Source organism: Bombina bombina, chromosome 5 (genome assembly GCF_027579735.1).
Source record: "Bombina bombina isolate aBomBom1 chromosome 5, aBomBom1.pri, whole genome shotgun sequence".
In the NCBI taxonomy this organism is placed as follows: domain Eukaryota; kingdom Metazoa; phylum Chordata; class Amphibia; order Anura; family Bombinatoridae; genus Bombina; species Bombina bombina.
The window spans coordinates 697,816,636-697,834,515 of NC_069503.1; the positions used below are offsets into that span (position 1 = coordinate 697,816,636).

The 17,880-nt window shown below is 39.9% G+C and overlaps 1 protein-coding gene across 2 annotated transcripts in view; it reads left to right on the plus strand.

Moving 5' to 3' along the window:
• Positions 1 to 17,880, plus strand: part of FARS2 (phenylalanyl-tRNA synthetase 2, mitochondrial) — an 830,248-nt gene that overhangs the window by 275,411 nt on the left and 536,957 nt on the right. For both annotated transcript variants that reach the window (XM_053714701.1, XM_053714702.1), the window contains exon 4: positions 6,894 to 7,053. In XM_053714701.1, the coding sequence (XP_053570676.1) occupies positions 6,894 to 7,053 (160 nt within the window). The remainder of the gene's footprint in view (positions 1 to 6,893; positions 7,054 to 17,880) is intronic.

The window sequence follows — 17,880 nt, forward strand, 5'->3', positions numbered from 1 at the left end:
CTATTAAATAGTTAATAACTATTTAATAGCTACCTAGTTAAAATAATTACAAAATTACCTGTAAAATAAATCCTAACCTAAGTTACAATTAAACCTAACACTACACTATCAATAAATAAATTAACTAAACTACCTACAATTATCTACAATTAAATCAACTAAACTAAATTACAAAAAACAAACAAACACTAAATTACAAAAAATAAAAAAAGATTACAAGAATTTTAAACTAATTACACCTACTCTAAGCCCCCTAAAAAAAATAACAAAGCCCCCAAAAATAAAAAAATGCCCTACCCTATTCTAAAATAAAAATGTAACAGCTATTTTACCTTACCAGCCCTTAAAATGGCCTTTTGCGGGGCATGCCCCAAAGAAAACAGCTCTTTTGCATTTAAAAAAAACATACAATACCACCCCCAACATTACAACCCACCACCCACATACCCCTAATCTAACCCAAACACCCCTTAAAAAACCTAACACTAAGCCCCTGAAGATCTCCCTACCTTATCTTCACCACGCCGGGTATCACCGATCCGTCCAGAAGAGGGTCCGAAGTCTTCATCCTATCCGGCAAGAAGAGGTCCAGAAGAGGGTCCGAAGTCTTCATCCTATCCGGCAAGAAGAGGACATCCGGACCGGTAGACATGTTCATCCAGGCGGCGTCTTCTATCTTCATCCATCCGGCGCGGAGCGGGACCATCTTGAAGCAGCCGACGCAGATCCATCCTCTTCTTCCGGCGACTCCCGATGAATGAAGGTTCCTTTAAGTGACGTCATCCAAGATGGCGTCCCTCGAATTCCGATTGGCTGATAGGATTCTATCAGCCAATCAGAATTAAGGTAGGAAAAATCTGATTGGCTGATTGAATCAGCCAATCAGATTCAAGTTCAATCCGATTGGCTGATTGGATCCGCCAATCAGATTGAGCTTGCATTCGATTGGCTGATCGGAACAGCCAATAGTATGCGAGCTCAATCTGATTGGCTGATCAGATCAGCCAATCCGATTGAACTTGAATCTGATTGGCTGATTCAATCAGCCAATCCGATTTTTCCTACCTTAATTCCGATTGGCTGATAGAATCCTATCAGCCAATCGGAATTCGAGGGACGCCATCTTGGATGACGTCACTTAAAAGAACCTTCATTCGTCGGGAGTCGCCGGAAGAAGAGGATGGATCGCGTCGGCTGCTTCAAGATGGTCCCGCTCTGCGCCGGATGGATGAAGATAGAAGACGCCGCCTGGATGAACATGTCTACCGGTCCGGATGTCCTCTTCTTGCCGGATAGGATGAAGACTTCGGACCCTCTTCTGGACCTCTTCTTGTCGGATAGGATGAAGACTTCGGACCCTCTTCTGGACGGATCAGTGATACCCGGGGTGGTGAAGATAAGGTAGGGAGATCTTCAGGGGCTTAGTGTTAGGTTTTTTAAGGGGTGTTTGGGTTAGATTAGGGGTATGTGGGTGGTGGGTTGTAATGTTTGGGGGGGTATTGTATGTTTTTTTTTAAATGCAAAAGAGCTGTTTTCTTTGGGGCATGCCCCGCAAAAGGCCCTTTTAAGGGCTGGTAAGGTAAAAGAGCTGTTAAATTTTTATTTTAGAATAGGGTAGGGCATTTTTTTATTTTGGGGGGCTTTGTTATTTTTTTAGGGGGCTTAGAGTAGGTGTAATTAGTTTAAAATTCTTGTAATCTTTTTTATTATTTGTAATTTAGTGTTTGTTTGTTTTTTGTAATTTATTTTAGTTGATTTAATTGTAGATAATTGTAGGTAGTTTAGTTAATTTATTTATTGATAGTGTAGTGTTAGGTTTAATTGTAACTTAGGTTAGGATTTATTTTACAGGTAATTTTGTAATTATTTTAACTAGGTAGCTATTAAATAGTTATTAACTATTTAATAGCTAACGTACCTAGTTAAAATAAATACAAAGTTGCCTGTAAAATAAATATAAATGCTAAAATAGCTACAATATAATTATTTGTTATATTGTAGCTATATTAGGGTTTATTTTACAGGTAAGTATTTAGCTTTAAATAGGATTAATTTATTTAATAAGATTTATTTTATTTCGTTAGATTTAAATTAAATTTAACTTATGGGGGTGTTGGTGTTAGGGTTAGACTTAGCTTTAAGGGTTAATACATTTATTATAGTGGCGGCGAGGTCCGGTCGGCAGATTAGGGCTTAATAAGTGTAGTTAGGTAGCGGCGACGTTGGGGGGGCAGATTAGGGGTTAATAAATATAATATAGGGGTCGGCAATGTTAGGGGCAGCAGATTAGGGGTACATAGCTATAATGTATGTTGCGGTGGTGTACGGAGCGGCAGATTAGGGGTTAATAATAATATGCAGGGGTCAGCGATAGCGGGGACGGCAGATTAGGGGTTAATAAGTGTAAGGTTAGGGGTGTTTAGACTCAGGGTTCATGTTAGAGTGTTAGGTGCAGACTTAGGAAGTTTTTCCCCATAGGAAACAATGGGGCTGCGTTAGGAGCTGAACGCTGCTTTTTTGCAGGTGTTAGGTTTTTTTTTAGCTCAAACTGCCCCATTGTTTCCTATGGGGAAATCGTGCATGAGCACGTTTTTGAAGCTGGCCGCGTCCGTAAGCAACGCTGGTATTGAGAGTTGCAGTGGCGGGAGCCTAACGCAGCCCTTCAGAGAACTCTAAATACCAGCATTGTTTAAAAGGTGCGGGGGGGAAAAAACACGCGTAGCTAACGCACCCCTTCTAACGCAAAACTCTAAATCTAGGTGTAAGGAAGGCAGCAGTCTGTAAAGAGCAGAGTACCATATTGTATACCATTTATTATATATCAGTTTGTTGCTGTTGATAGATAGATATTTGTTATATTTTTTTTTAGTCTTTCAGTTGCAATAAACATTATTGTCAGAAATTTGCCACTTTGCCCCTTTTTTGTAATCTAGCCCTACGTGTATTATTTTCCATATTGCCTACCGTAATGTTGCTATTGTCATTGATTACCTCTACATTCTTTTTGTGAACAGAGGGAAAAGAGCATGTATATCTTAATGGGGACATGACTGAATTATGTGCACTCCCAACACAGGTCATGTATATGCAGAGGGTACAATACCTATGCTCAGGGGTGCTCAAAATTTGCCACCCACCAACGTTTGCCATATTCTTAGGCCAGATGAAGAAAAAGGGTAATTTAAAAAGAAACTCAGGAGAAAGATGCAATAAAGGCAGGAGGCGAAATAATGACAGTCATGGATGATTCTAGACCAGATTTTTTTAAAGTCTTAGACGGCGAGCCTACTCTCTGACAACATTTACAAGACTACACCCCCCCCCCCCCCCCCATAATAGATGTCCCTTTATTTTTTCTCTTTAAAGAATATTTTAATATTTATTTTTAGTTTTAATATGGTGAATGTAAATCTGATGCAGGGTTCACACACAGCTGCTCAACCAAAACCGTGCTTAGCTCCCATTTTCATTTGCACTTTGTTACTCCTGTGTTAAACGCAAGTTACTGATGAAGACAACAAATTCAATGCAGTCCCTGAGTAATTTTGACCTCTGTGCCTTACATCCAAAACAAGAGAAGGTAGAGTGCCCCCCGTAGTAATACAGACTATAGGGTTTGGATGTATAAATTCACAAATATATAAAGAACAAGAAAATGTTTTAAATAGAGGTCTATCCTTTGCTCCAACATGCAGACATGCAAAATAGATTTGAGACAATGATTAATGTGAATCATTATATATGTAAACTAACCCTAAAAAGACACTTCCTTAAAAAATCTGATAGAATGCTCTCTAGCCCAAACCCCACATATAAGAGATCAATATAGCCACACTGATTTAAAATCAAAATCTAATTATTACCCAACCCAGGATATAGGAAACTATTTAGAGCTTTTCGAGAAATCAGTAAAAGAAGATCTTTAAAAATGTACACTTATAGATGCTGAAACGCGTAGAAGTGACAGATGCTGGATATTGAGACGGACAGCTGAATTAAAGCTGGTCTGCAACTTCCAAGCAGAGGATCATTATCTGTGATTAAACCAATGAACGCAAGTTCCATCAACCTTTTCATCAACTCCACTACTCAATATATCCGGTCGAAAATCCTGAAACTGCAGCTCAGATTCAAATTGAGAACTCACAAGGATTGGCCGTTTAAAGATCATATGGTCTAACAGATGGAGTAATGGCTGGAGAACGCCAGTTGAGATAAACGGAGACTTCAGTTGTCGGAGGTATATACCACTGTATCATGAAACATTAATACCATAAATATTGGATACAATTAAGTACTTTATACAACAAATATTGGATACAAATAAGTACTTCTTAACACTCCTGTTGGATACAAATATAACAGACTGACTATTTAACTGTGATAACTGGTAAAACCAGCAAAATATCACGCAATATGTCCTGTTAAGGAATCTGATAATTATTTTTAATAGTTGTGGCCACAACTTATATATAAATAAGTTTTATTTTTGAATGATTTTTTAATTATGTTCTTTTTGAGTGTTTTTTATAGAAACCCAAAGCTATTAAGATCTAGAGAAATTTGCTTTTTTGTGCCTTACATCCCCGCCCTTTGCCTTATTCCACCACGGCACAGCAAGTGTCATTTTCAGCTCTTAAAAAATGTTTTATCTTTTGCCAAAGTCAGCTGCTTCTTGTGATTTCCATAGAAAATCTCTGAGGAAGTGTGCCTGGTGGCACAGGAAACGTGTCAGATCTTTTTGTTATGACCTACTGTTTGGAAAATATGTATATACCTTGTATACAATAAATTAGACTTTTATTTGCAACAAGGATGTCTGCAACTTTTTCTTTCATTTGACACATTTCCATAGGATAGTCCAGAGTGTCACTGCTCCTGCACCTCCCCTTTTATGCTCTAGCTCCTCCCCCTGGCGATGCCCACCTCACGCTTTGAAAACCACTGTTCTAGACCACACCATATTCTAACAAAGGCTGCCTCAGATTTCTGGCTCCTATGGTTTTTTGCAGAGTACATTTTTCCAACACAAAGTAATTTCTAAAACCACCACTGATTGCCCCCTCCCCCCCATAACAGCCACAGATTGCAAACATTTTTATTTTATTTTTTGTTGGCCATAATGCAGTTCTGCTGATGTAGAAAACCACACCAAATGCATCAGCAAACTAGCCTGTCATATTAAGTATACATAATACATTTCAGCATATATAATGTTTTGTACATAATAACATTCCAGCAACTATGATATTCTTGATGGTTGTGAGGGAATATTATAAATTCTTAAGGCAATGCCATAGACAGTAATCTTCATGTTCAAAGAAATGCATTTTCTACATAACCTAACTGTACTTATTTGTCACAGCTGAAAAATATCTAAATACTTAATAACTGTTTTAAAACGCTGTGTGAGATTTCACATTGTAATTAAGTTTGCTTACTTCAGTAGGCAGAAGGGAACGTAGGGAAAACTAAATGTTCCGAGGGTTAATAACAATTGAACGAAGTAGTTTTCTAATCTGATTTAGTTTGCTAATACTCAGACTGGGAACACTGCAGACAATGAGCAGTATGCTTGACTGCTAATGCACACTGCCTTTGTCTTTAGTTTTGTTTTTTTAACACATTTTTACTCTGGGGCCCTATGCAAATAATTAGACATTTACATGACAAAATAAAAAAAGGGAAATATTTATGAAAAGACAGTTGAAGGAGATATTTTGTATTGTTAATATTTCAGTGTTAAGTTTGATCCCTGTGCTGCCTTTTTTTTTCCAGTGAATTATGTAAACATGGACTTGAGAGACATATAAGTGTTGACATTTTCTTATATTGAGCTAACAACATGATCCGTGGCATAGCAGCTGCTCCTTCTCAGTGCCGATAGCCACCCCACTGAAAATTGTGCAAGCAAAATACAGTCATATTATTAAGTTCTAAAAGACTACAAAAGTTATCATTTATTCTTTTTATTTGTTAAAGGGACGTGAAACACAAATCTTTTCTGACATGATTCAGATAGAAGAGAACACAGTTTTTAGTGCAATAATGTCTGCTATAAGGAATTGAATCCTTCTTGTAATACAGGACTTACGTGTATACTCCTCCTCCCCCTCCTTCTTTCTTTATTGTGAGCAGCCAAAGGTAAAGCAAACAAGTGTGAAATGGTTACACATCTTCTAACTGTATAACAATTGTACCTTTGAAAGTGCTGCTGACGAATCCAGGATCACAAAAAAGGTTTTGTGTTGATTGAAGTCTTCCTCAATAAACCAGGGGTATAATCCGTTTGTATAACGGACTGAGAGCTTACTCGGTAGCTGTATCAGCTGTTCCCCCGGCGTGGGCTCTTCACACATCAAGCAGGATCCAAACGATGCGTGTCGATGATTCAGATAGAGCTTACCATTTTAAACAACGTTCCATTTTACTTCTATTATCAGGTTTGCTTCATTCTCTTGGTATTCTTTGTTGCACTACTGGGAACTAACTGAACAAATTGGGTAAGCCAATGACAAAAGGCATACATGTGCAGCCACCAATTAGCATCTATCTCCCAGTTGTGCATTGCTGCTTTTGAGTCTACCTCGGTATGCTTTTCAACAAAGGATGCCAAGAGTACAAAACAAATTAGACAATACAAGTAAACTGGAAATTTGTTCAAAATTGTATACTCTATCTGAATCATGAAAGAAAAAAATGGGTTTTATGTCCCTTTTAAACTCTTTGCCTGTCAGAAAGGCTGTAGTTCATTTCACAGTGTTGCAACCTTTTTCAGCCTGCTGCAGCGGTTAACAAATTCATTTGATGTTGATGTTTTGACATTACAGCTTTAGCTTTATCTGTATTTTCACTGAAAATAAAATCTGACACCGAGTTTTCTCCTCATGCAGTTGTTTGCTGAAGTGGAACATAAAGATTGTTGCCAGTTGTTTGAGCAAGGCCTTCGCACACCTGACAAACAAGAAACACATACCTTGGAAGCTGTGAAACTGGTGGAGTTTCAATTAAAGCAAACACTCTCTAAACTTATAACACATCTATTTGGTGAAGGTATGTACTATGTTACAAATATGTGCGATAATATGTGTGTTTAAATAAAGTTTTTTTTGTTAGAAATTTGTTAAGAATTAAAGGGGCAAGTAATGTTTGCATCACTGACCATAGGTAACTACATGTGTAAGCCATACAAAGGGTTTAAAGATATGGTGAAAGCTTTTGCTGCTCCAAAACATGATATGGTGATTGGCAGGGCTGTGACTCTGCTGCTCATTATTGGCTGAGGGGCTTTATTCTGCTTTGGGAGCTGTTTTATACATTAAGTCATTTTAAACAGCATACTTTTTAAAGGCCAGGAGACCACTCTCTTAAATTCAAGGCTGCTGACAAAATATGAAATGCAGATCTGACAATGCCTTGTAACTAGAAGAACATGCATATTAATTTAGTTAAAGAGCACTAACTGACTGACAATCATTTTGTTACCAAACAAAAAGTAAAGATATTGATGCTCAAGCAGAACTGCATTGTACATGTTGGAATTCAACCTGTTTGAGGTAATCATAATGGTGCACAGGTTACAGTAAATGCAACAAATTAGCTTACTCTGGTAGAATTCACTAAGGAAAATTGGTCCCTTTTATACAAGCTGGGCAGAAACCCAAAGCTTGAAACCCTACTTTTTAAGAAGTACAGTATATGAGTCCTCCACTCGTACATACCAACTTTTTTTCTTCTGTTTTCTGGACAGTATGGACTGTTTCACTTCTCTCTTCTCTCCCCTGGTTTCCCCCTCTGTCTGTTTGGCTACCAGTAAGGAAATATACAATATATATATATATATATATCTATCATGTAATACATAAATGATTAAAGCCAAACAAACATAACCAATGGTTGACTTAAAGGGATATGAAACCCACATTTGTTTCTTTCATGATTCAAATAGAACATGCAATAGTAAACACCTTTCTAATATACTCCTTGCTGATTGGTGGCTACATTTAGACACCAATCAGCAAGCGCTACCCAGGTGCTGAACTAAAAATGCTCTGGCTCCTAAGCTTACATTCCTGATTTCCAAATAAAGATACCAAGAGAACAAAGAAAAATTTATAATAGGAGTAGATTAGAAAGTTGTTTAAAATTGCATTCTCTATCTTAATCATGAAATAAAAAAATTTAGGTTTCGTATCCCTTTAAATTTTTTAATGTCACCTTACATTTCCAAACCAAGTTACAATAGCCCTTCAAAATGACTAAAAAATGTAACCATCATCTAAGTATTTTTTTTTTTATATTAGCTATCATTATATGTCCGATGTTCTAAAGTAAATCATAAATATTGCTTTGTTGTAAAAGATTCTGCATCACAAATCGAAAATACTTTTTGCAGGCCAGGATGCCACTCTCTTAAAATCAAGGCTGCTGACTTTATGAGTATACTAGGCATATGTATATGGTGTGTTAGTTATATGCATTACATTGTAAAATTGCTTAATATATATAATTTTTCTAACTTTGCTTATTGTGAAAAATGTGTTTTCTTTCATAAGGTGGTTAGAGTCCACATGTCATTACTCCTGGGATTCAATTCCTGGCCACTAGGAGGAGGCAAATATTCTGAAAACTCCTTCTAATCTGCCCATCTTTCTGATATACCAGTCTTATTTTTGCCTCAATAGGGGGAAAATGGAGAATTGAGGTGCTCCAGATTCTTTGTTGAGAGGAGTCCTCAGACCGGTTTGAGACCCATTTTCCTCCTTAGAGGGCTGCTACTTGGGTCAGAGGGGAGATTGGAGTATTGGGCAGTGACACATTTATACCCAGTGGGAGTTAGTAACAAGCCAGCCACAGTTTTTGTGGGACCGGTCCTCCTTGTTGGGTCATCAATATACTTCAATTTCAGCCTCTGCTGACATGTCTAATAGAAGCAGTAATTTCTGCAGCTGGTAAGCACAGTAGAGTGGGTACATGTCATGTAAGTGGACACTTTTTTACACTCACATAGCCCACAGGCTATTAGCAGGTACATATGCTATACCTACATTATAGCCAGGGAACATCCTACGTCACAGACATTACCTCATATACATTGAACTTTATATTGCTTTTTAGTCTAGATTTATGGCATGGAGTCATTTTATTGGGCAGCAGGGGCATTTTTTGGTATTTTAAATACATTATTATTTTGTGTATGTATATATGTGGTTTTTTTAACTTATGTAAATTTCTTTTTTTTAATTTCCATATTTTATATCATAACATTGCTTTTTCTGAGTGCTTCATTCGTTAGCTCTCTCCTGTGTATTGTAAGCACGCACCAGATCTGCTGAGTTGTGTTAGTTTACTTTCTGCGCTACTGAGCTGCTTTACCAACTCTAGTAAGCACACATCATTCTAAATTTTTTTTCCGGATCTTAACTGAAGAGTCGGTATTGCAGAAGTTGAATCTTTTTCCTGTCTCATTAAACGTCCACCTTTTATTTTACTGCGTTGCACTCCTCAGCATTTGCTTGGCTGTAAAATAACAAATCAAATTGTTACTATTCAATAAGGCCTGTGTGTGTAAGACTAGTACAGTCTGGACGTGTAATATTGACACATATAATCTATAAATTTGAGCATAAAGTGTATATGTATACATTTTAATTAAAAGATGAGGATTTATGTGTTTTTAAATACTAAAATTACATCTTATAAATAGGATCATAAGATTGCACCTTTAGTTGCAATGGGTTGCTTAGGGTTATTTTAGTTATTTTAGTGGGTGGTGGGTTGTATTGTTAGGGGGACGTTGTATTATTTCTCTTGTAAGATGTATCGAGTCCACGGATTCATCCTTACTTATGGGATATTCTCCTCCCCTACAGGAAGTGGCAGAGAGAGCACCCACAGCAGAGCTGCCTATATAGCTCCCCCCTTAGCTCCACCCCCCAGTCATTCTCTCTGCCTGCTTAACTGCTAGGAAGGGCAAAGAGGAGTGTGGTGACAAAAAATGTTCATCTTATTTCAGGCGTCAACTTTCCAGCTATCCAAGTCTCACACAGACATTGTGTTAGCTTTTCTGAGATCTCACGGGTGGACGGTGAACATAAAAAAGAGTTCTCTCTTCCCTTTTATAAGAGTTTCCTTCCTAGGGACTTTGATAGACTCGGTAGAAATGAAAATATTTCTGACGGCAGTCAGAAAATCAAAGCTCTTAACCACTTGCCGAGCTCTTCATTCAATTTCTCGGCCATCAGTGGCTCAGTATATGGAGGTAATCGGACTCATGGTAGCGGCAGTGGACATAGTTCCTTTTGCCCGCCTACACCTCAGACCACTACAACTATGCATGCTCAAACAGTGGAATGGGGATTATGCAGATTTGTCTCCTCAACTGCATCTGTACCAGGAGACCAGAGATTCTCTTCTCTGGTGGTTGTCTCAGGACCACCTGTCTCAGCGAATGTGTTTCCGCAGGCCAGAGTGGCTCATTGTAACGACAGATGCCAGCCTGCTAGGCTGGGATGCAGTCTGGAACTCCCTGAAAGCACAGGGCTTATGGTCTCAGGAGGAATCTCTTCTCCCGATAAATATTCTAGAACTGAGAGCGATATTCAATGCGCTTCAGGCGTGGCCTCAGCTTGCTGCAGCCAAATTCATCATGTTTCAGTCGGACAACATCACGACTGTAGCTTATATCAATCATCAAGGAGGAACAAGGAGTTCTCTAGCAATGATGGAGGTAACCAAAATAATCCGATGGGCGGAGGATCACTCTTGCCATCTCTCAGCAATCCACATCCCAGGAGTAGAGAACTGGGAGGCAGATTTCCTAAATTGTTAGATTTTTCATCTGGGGGAGTGGGAACTCCATCCGGAGGTATTTGCCCAGCTGATTCATCTATGGGGCACACTAGAATTGGATCTGATGGCGTCCGGTCAGAATGCCAAACTTTCTCGTTACGGGTCCAGGTCCCGGGATCCCAAGGCGGAACTGATAGATGCTTTAGCAGTGCCTTGGTCCTTCAATCTGGCCTATGTATTTCCTCTCCTTCTACGTCTGGTTGCCAGAATAAAGCAGGAGAGAGCTTCGGTGATTCTGATAGCACCTGCGTGGCCACGCAGGACTTGGTATGCAGACCTAGTGGACATGTCCTCGGTTCTACCATGGACTCTGCCAATGAGGCAGGACCTTCTAATCCAAGGTCTGTTCACGCATCCAAATCTAATTTCTCTGTGTCTGACTGCTTGGAGATTGAATGCCTGATTCTATCAAAGCGTGGTTTCTCTGAGTCGGTCATTGATACCCTGATTCAGGCTAGAAAGCCTGTCACCAGAAAGATTTATCATAAGATTTTGAGCAAATTTCTTTATTGGTGTGAATCCAAAGGTTACTCGTGGAGTAAGATTAGGATTCCTAGAATATTGTCTTTTCTCCAAGAAGGTTTGGAGAAGGGATTATCAGCTAGTTCCTTATGAGAACAAATATCTGCTTTGTCTATTCTTCTACACAAACGTCTGGAAGATGTCCCAGACGTTCGAGCATTTAGTCAGGCTTTGGTCAGAATCAAGCCTGTATTTAAACCTGTTGCTCCACCATGGAGCCTAAATTTAGTTCTTAAAGTTCTTCAAGGGGTTCCGTTTGAACCTATGCATTCCATGGATATTAAGCTTCTATCTTGGAAAGTTTTGTTTTTAGTAGCTATCTCTTCGGCTCGAAGAGTTTCTGAGCTATATGCTTTACAGTTTGATTCCCCTTATCTTATTTTCCATGCAGATAAGGTGGTTTTGCGTACCAAACCTGGGTTTCTTCCTAAGGTTGTTTCTTATAAGAATATCAATCAAGAGATTGTTGTTCCTTCACTGTGTCCTAATCCTTCTTCAAAGAAGGAACGTCTGTTGCACAATCTTGATGTGGTTCATGCTTTAAAGTTCTACTTACAAGCAACTAAAGATTTCCGTCAAACATCTTCATTGTTTGTTGTTTATTCTGGTAAGCGGAGAGGTCAGAAGGCTATGGCTACCTCTTTCCTTTTGGCTGGAAAGCATCATCCATTTTGCTTATGAGACTGCTGGCCAACAGTCTCCTGAAAGAATTACTGCTCATTCTACTAGAGCTGTGGCTTCCACATGGCTTTTAAAAATGAGGCTTCTGTTGAACAGATTTGTAATGCGGCGACTTGGTCTTCGCTTCATACTTTTTCCAAATTTTCCAAATTTGATACTTTTGCTTCTTCAGAGGCTATTTTTGGGAGAAAGGTTCTACAAGCAGTGGTGACTTCCGTTTAAGGTCCCTGTCTTGTCCCTCCCTTCATCCGTGTCCTAAAGCTTTGGTATTGGTATCCCACAAGTAAGGATGAATCCGTGGACTCGATACATCTTACAAGAGAAAACATAATTTATGCTTACCTGATAAATTTATTTCTCTTGTGATGTATCGAGTCCACGGCCGCCGGGCATATATATTTTTATTTTTAAACTTTCAGTCACCACTGCACCCTATAGTTTCTCCTTTTTCTTCCTAGCCTTCGGTCGAATGATTGGGGGGTGGGGCTAAGGGGGGGAGCTATATAGGCAGCTCTGCTGTGGGTGCTCTCTCTGCCACTTCCTGTAGGGGAGGAGAATATCCCACAAGTAAGGATGAATCCGTGGACTCGATACATCACAAGAGAAATAAATTCATCAGGTAAGCATAAATTATGTTTTTTGCAAAAAAGAGCTGATTGCTTCAGGGCAATGCCCTACAAAAGGCCCTTTTTAAGGGCTATAGGTAGTTTGTTAGATATGTTTTTTTTTATTTTGGGGTGGCTTTTTTGTTTTTATAGGGGTATTAAATTAGGTTTAATTTTTTTTATTTTGGATCATTTCGTTTATTTTCTGTAATCTTAGATTTTTTTTTATTTTTCGTCATTTCAGACTTTGTTTTTGTAAAGTTAGTTTTTGTTTATACATCTTAATATGGGAAGAGTCCACAGCTGCATTTCTTACTTGTGGGGATTACTGAACCTGGCCACCAGGAGGAGGCAAAGACACCCCAGCCAAAGGCTTAAATACCTCCCCCACTTCCTCATTACCCCAGTCATTCTTTGCCTTTCATCACAGGAGGTTGGCAGAGAAGTGTTAGAAGATTTTGGAGTAGTCTCTTATGGGGGGTAGTACTCTTCGAGATGGGACTGGAGTTTTAAGTAGTCCTGTCAGCCTCTCAGTGAGAGCATAGATAAAAGTTAAAGTCCGGAGATGCAAGGAGAGTCTTTCTACGAAACCATCCCAACTCATACGAACAGCTCCATAGGCAATCAGCGTTGACGAGTTTCGCTGCCTGCTTTCTTCACTCAAGTCCATGTCAGAAGTGATGCTACTATCTGTCACACTTGAAGGGCTGTGTTCCTGTTCCACGACATAGATTCTGGTAAGATTGTTTCATATTTTATACATATATGATAACGCAAGAAGACAGGGTCACAGTGTGACTCCTTTTATCGGTATAGAATCAAGGGTTACTATATCCTTAGGGGGATTATTGAACAGGGGGGAATAATCTTTTATGTTTATTTGATTTTATGCTGCCTTTATGTGTGAGATGTTATGGGCTCATAGGCTGTTATGGAATATACAGCTTTCACTTTGAGAGCCATGCAGCTTACAAGCTTGGTGAACTTTCTCATAGCAGTGATAGTCCTGCATTGTGCACTATGTGATTAAATCTCTGTACTGTCTGGGTCATAGGAGGTGCTGAGTGCTCCAGCCATTGGGGTACAAGGGTGCCATTTTTTTCAATAAAATAAAATGTTTTATTTCTCCGGTTATTGCACTAGCGATGGAGGATTCTGTTACTTTAGAGGGCACTCCCTCTATTCCTAATGAGTAATTCCTGTTTATATGGTGAGGAGGCTTTAGTTCCGCCCTCTCAATTATGTTCCATATTCCTTGATAATGTGATAATATCAAACATGTTTGATACCACAGAGCCTTCCACCTCTGAGGAGTTGTCGTCCAGTGAGGAGTGTACCCTACATTCTTATATCTCTACACATGCAATTTTCCCGTAGCATTGCTGATCCTCCATCTGGAGGGGGCCTTTTTTTCACCAGATGTTACTGTCCAGTTCAGAGGGTGGTGTCTGCGGCCTTTAATGCTTTGTGGTTAGTGGGTGTATATACTCTTGCGCTGTTTTAGGTATTTGCTCTAATTTCAATGGGAGCTACCTCTATGCTCCCCAGAAGACTAGCTATGAAGGAAAGAGATTTGAAAAAAGAGCGCTACTTGCTCATACCTATAAATAGAGAGTGAAGAAAATAAAATCAGTGGCTCTGAATGAATATATAAATATGTTTATTCTATACAATGATAGTGTGTAAACCAGAATGGTAATAACTTAGTTAAAAAACTCTATGAGTGAATACTAGACAGAAAGAACTGTAAGGAGTTTTATGCTTGACAAAGGCTGAGATTGCTCAGCTGAAACGCGTTGTAAAACTCTGAGGATACGCTCACACTACTTACTAAACCTTGCCATAGAGCTGTCAAGGCGCTGTCAACAGGACAACACCCACAACGGAGCACCAATAATGGAGAGCTCCAGGAAGAAGGCGCGCTCCTGAAGTTAACCGCTGACAGAAAGCCGAGGACACAGACAGCTCCAGCATCAGCGGTTTGTTCTAAAGAAAGCTGCAGACAAGGGGCAAACATCTATACATAGAAGAACCCCTTGCCACAAAGTCAGGAGACCAGACGGAACATTCGGAAGAAAGAAGCCATACGAAAATAAGGTTTGACTAAACATAACAAGTGCACTTTTGACTTTACGCATAATAACAAACTGATTACAGCCGTTTAATTTCACAGACTAAATCCATAATGAGCTTGTATTCATATCTTACACTACATACTCCTTAACAATCGTTAGAACGCCTCTAGGCCACGGAGTTAAGGCCATACTGGAACAAAAAGTCAGATATAAAGTCTGAGAGATCCCGTAAATAACGGGCCAATAAAGGGACCAGTAGGTTGATAGGACACTGTGCAGTTAGACTGTAAGGTTGGCCAACCGAATTAATTTTACCTTTTTTAATTGGTTTTGAATGTATAAGGATCAGCATTGATTGTTTTGATTGATTTCCTATTGTCTTCCCAATATTAATTTTAAAAGCAATCTTCAAAGCACATATGTTATTGTCAATCTCTTACTATTGTCTAGTATTCACTCATAGAGTTTTTTAACTAAGTTATTACCATTCTGGTTTACACACTATCATTGTATAGAATAAACATATTTATATATTCATTCAGAGCCACTGATTTTATTTTCTTCACTCTCTATTTATAGGTATGAGCTAGTAGCGCTCTTTTTTCAAATCTCTTTTCTTCATAGCTGGCCTTTAATGCTTTACCTCGCCCTGCTAAGCGCAAGCGAAAGGTTACATATTGCACTCCTTCCCAGAGTACATCAGATAATTTATTGGATTTAACTGAGGGTTATCCGAGGATAAAGTTCTTTCTGAGACTTCAGAGTATGAACATTCTGGGTCAGAGTCTGCTGCCTCTAAACCTCCGTCTGTGGAGAACCCCGACTTTAGTTTAGGAATTTGCGCTTTATTCTAAAGGAAGTTTTTGGCGAATTCAGAGGTTCCAGATGCCAAATTGCCTGATGAACCTTTAATTTCTAAATTGGATAGAGTTTGAGGACAGGGTGGTACCTTATCCTTCCCTGCTCCTGTTATATGGCGAACATTATTAAAAATAAATGGGACAGGATTGGATTCCTTTCCCCCTCTTCTCCCTTTAATAAATTGTCCCCGGTCCTGGACTCTCAATGGAGTTGTGAGGTTCCGTCCCTAAATGGGATGGCGTTATCTTCACCCTTGCTAAACGTACTACTATCCCGCTCGAGGATAGTTCTTCATTTGAAGAGTCTATGAATAAAAGATGGAAACTCTGTTAATAAAGATATTTCAACATACAGGATATTTGTTTCAACCAGCGGCGGCTGTTGCCGCAGTTACTGGAGAAACTACCTACTGGTGTGACTCCTTATAGGATTTGATTGGGGTGGAGGATCCCCTCGACGTTACTCAGAAAAGATTTATGGCCTTGAGGGTTTTTAATTCTTTTATCTGTGCTGCTATTAGGCAGTTTATTCGCTTAAATGCTATGGCTTCAGCTTTTTCTGTTCAGGCCCGTCGGGCTCTGGCTGAAGTCATGGTCTGCGGATATGACTTCTAAGCGTAGACTTCTTCCTCCCTTTAAGGGAATGATTTTGTCTGGTCCAGGGGGCAAGGGTGCCCTCCTACCGCAAGAGTATATGAACTAATATAAGGGATAATTTTTTGTTCTTTTCGTTCTGATAAAGCCCATGTCAGCAGTCCTCCGCTAAGCCAGAGCAAACCAAGAGCTCTTGGAAACCAGCACAGTCCTGGAATAAATCCAAGCAGAGCAAGAAGCCTGCTGTGTCTACGTCAGCATGAATGAGCGGTCCCTGGTCCTCTTCTGGATCGTGTAGGGGACAGTATGTCGCTCTTTTCAGTCGCTTGGTTCAGGGACGTGCCGGATCCATGGGTCTTGGAGGTCATCGCTCAGGGCTACAAGATAGGTTTTAAGTCTCAGCCACCCAAGAGCAGATTGAGCAGATTCCTCCTGTCTTCCTGACTAGAAAGGAGGGAAGCCTTTCTGGGGTGTGTACTGGATCTGTCCTCTAAGAGTTATTGTCCCAGTGCTTATCGCAGTGAGAGGTTTTGGATACTATTCAAACCTTTTCGTGATCCCTAAGAAAGAGGGAACTTTCCGTCCGACTTAAGCAGGTTTTTAAATGTCCCCTTGTTCAAGATGGAGACAATAAGGTCCATTCTTCCCCTCATTTGAGAGGGGTAGTTCATGACAACGATAGATCTGAAGGGTGCTCCTTTCTGGTACCAATCCTCAGGGACCACTTCCAGTTCCTAAGGTTTGCATTCCTGGACCAGCATTTCCAGTTTATTGCCCTTTCGTTTGGTCTAGCTAAAGAGGTTTTTCGAAGAGTGGACCTTTCGGAATATCTCCTCTGTCGTCTTCGATCCCATGGATGGCAGATAATCTAGAGAGAGTTCTCTTGTATTAAATAAAAGGGTAGAATTATTGGGTACTAGAATAGTCTCCATAGACATGAGAATATTTCTAACAGACCAGAGACGTTGCAAGCTAGCTTCAACATGTTTTACCCTCCAGATCTCCTTAAGGCCATGTGTGGCTCAGTGTATGGAGGTGATTGGTCTCATGGTGTCCAGCTTGGACATCATTTCCTTTGCCAGGTTTCACCTCAGACTGTTGCAACTGTGCATGCTGAACTAGTGGAACGGCGATCATTTGGATCTGTCTTAACATATTTCTCTGGACAACCAATCTGGAGAATCACTCTTTTGTTGGTTTTGTCCAGACTACGGTTGCGAGTCTGTCAGGATGGGGAGCCGTTTGGGGTGCCAGGAAAGCACAGGGCATCTGGTCTCAAGAGGGAAAGCTCCCTCCTGATCTCATTTTGGATCTTCGGGCAATACAATGCTCTGAAGGCTTGGCCTCTGCTGGGTTCGTCCCAGTTTATCAGATTCCAATCAAACAATATATCCTCGGTAGCTCACATCAACTATCAGGGGGGAACGAGAAGCTCCCTAGTTTGAAGTAAGTATCTCTGATTCTGGTGTGGGCTAAGACCCACATTTGTTCACTGTCAGCGATCCACATTCCGGGTGTGGACAACTGGGAAGCGCATTCCTCAGCAGACAATCCTTTCATCCAGGAGAATGGTCTCTCCATCCCGAGTGTTTGCAGAGATTTGCAAGAGGAAGATCTTATAACGTCTCAATACCAAGCTACCCAGATAGGGGTCGAGGTACAGGGTCCCTCAGGCGGAGCGAACAAATGCAT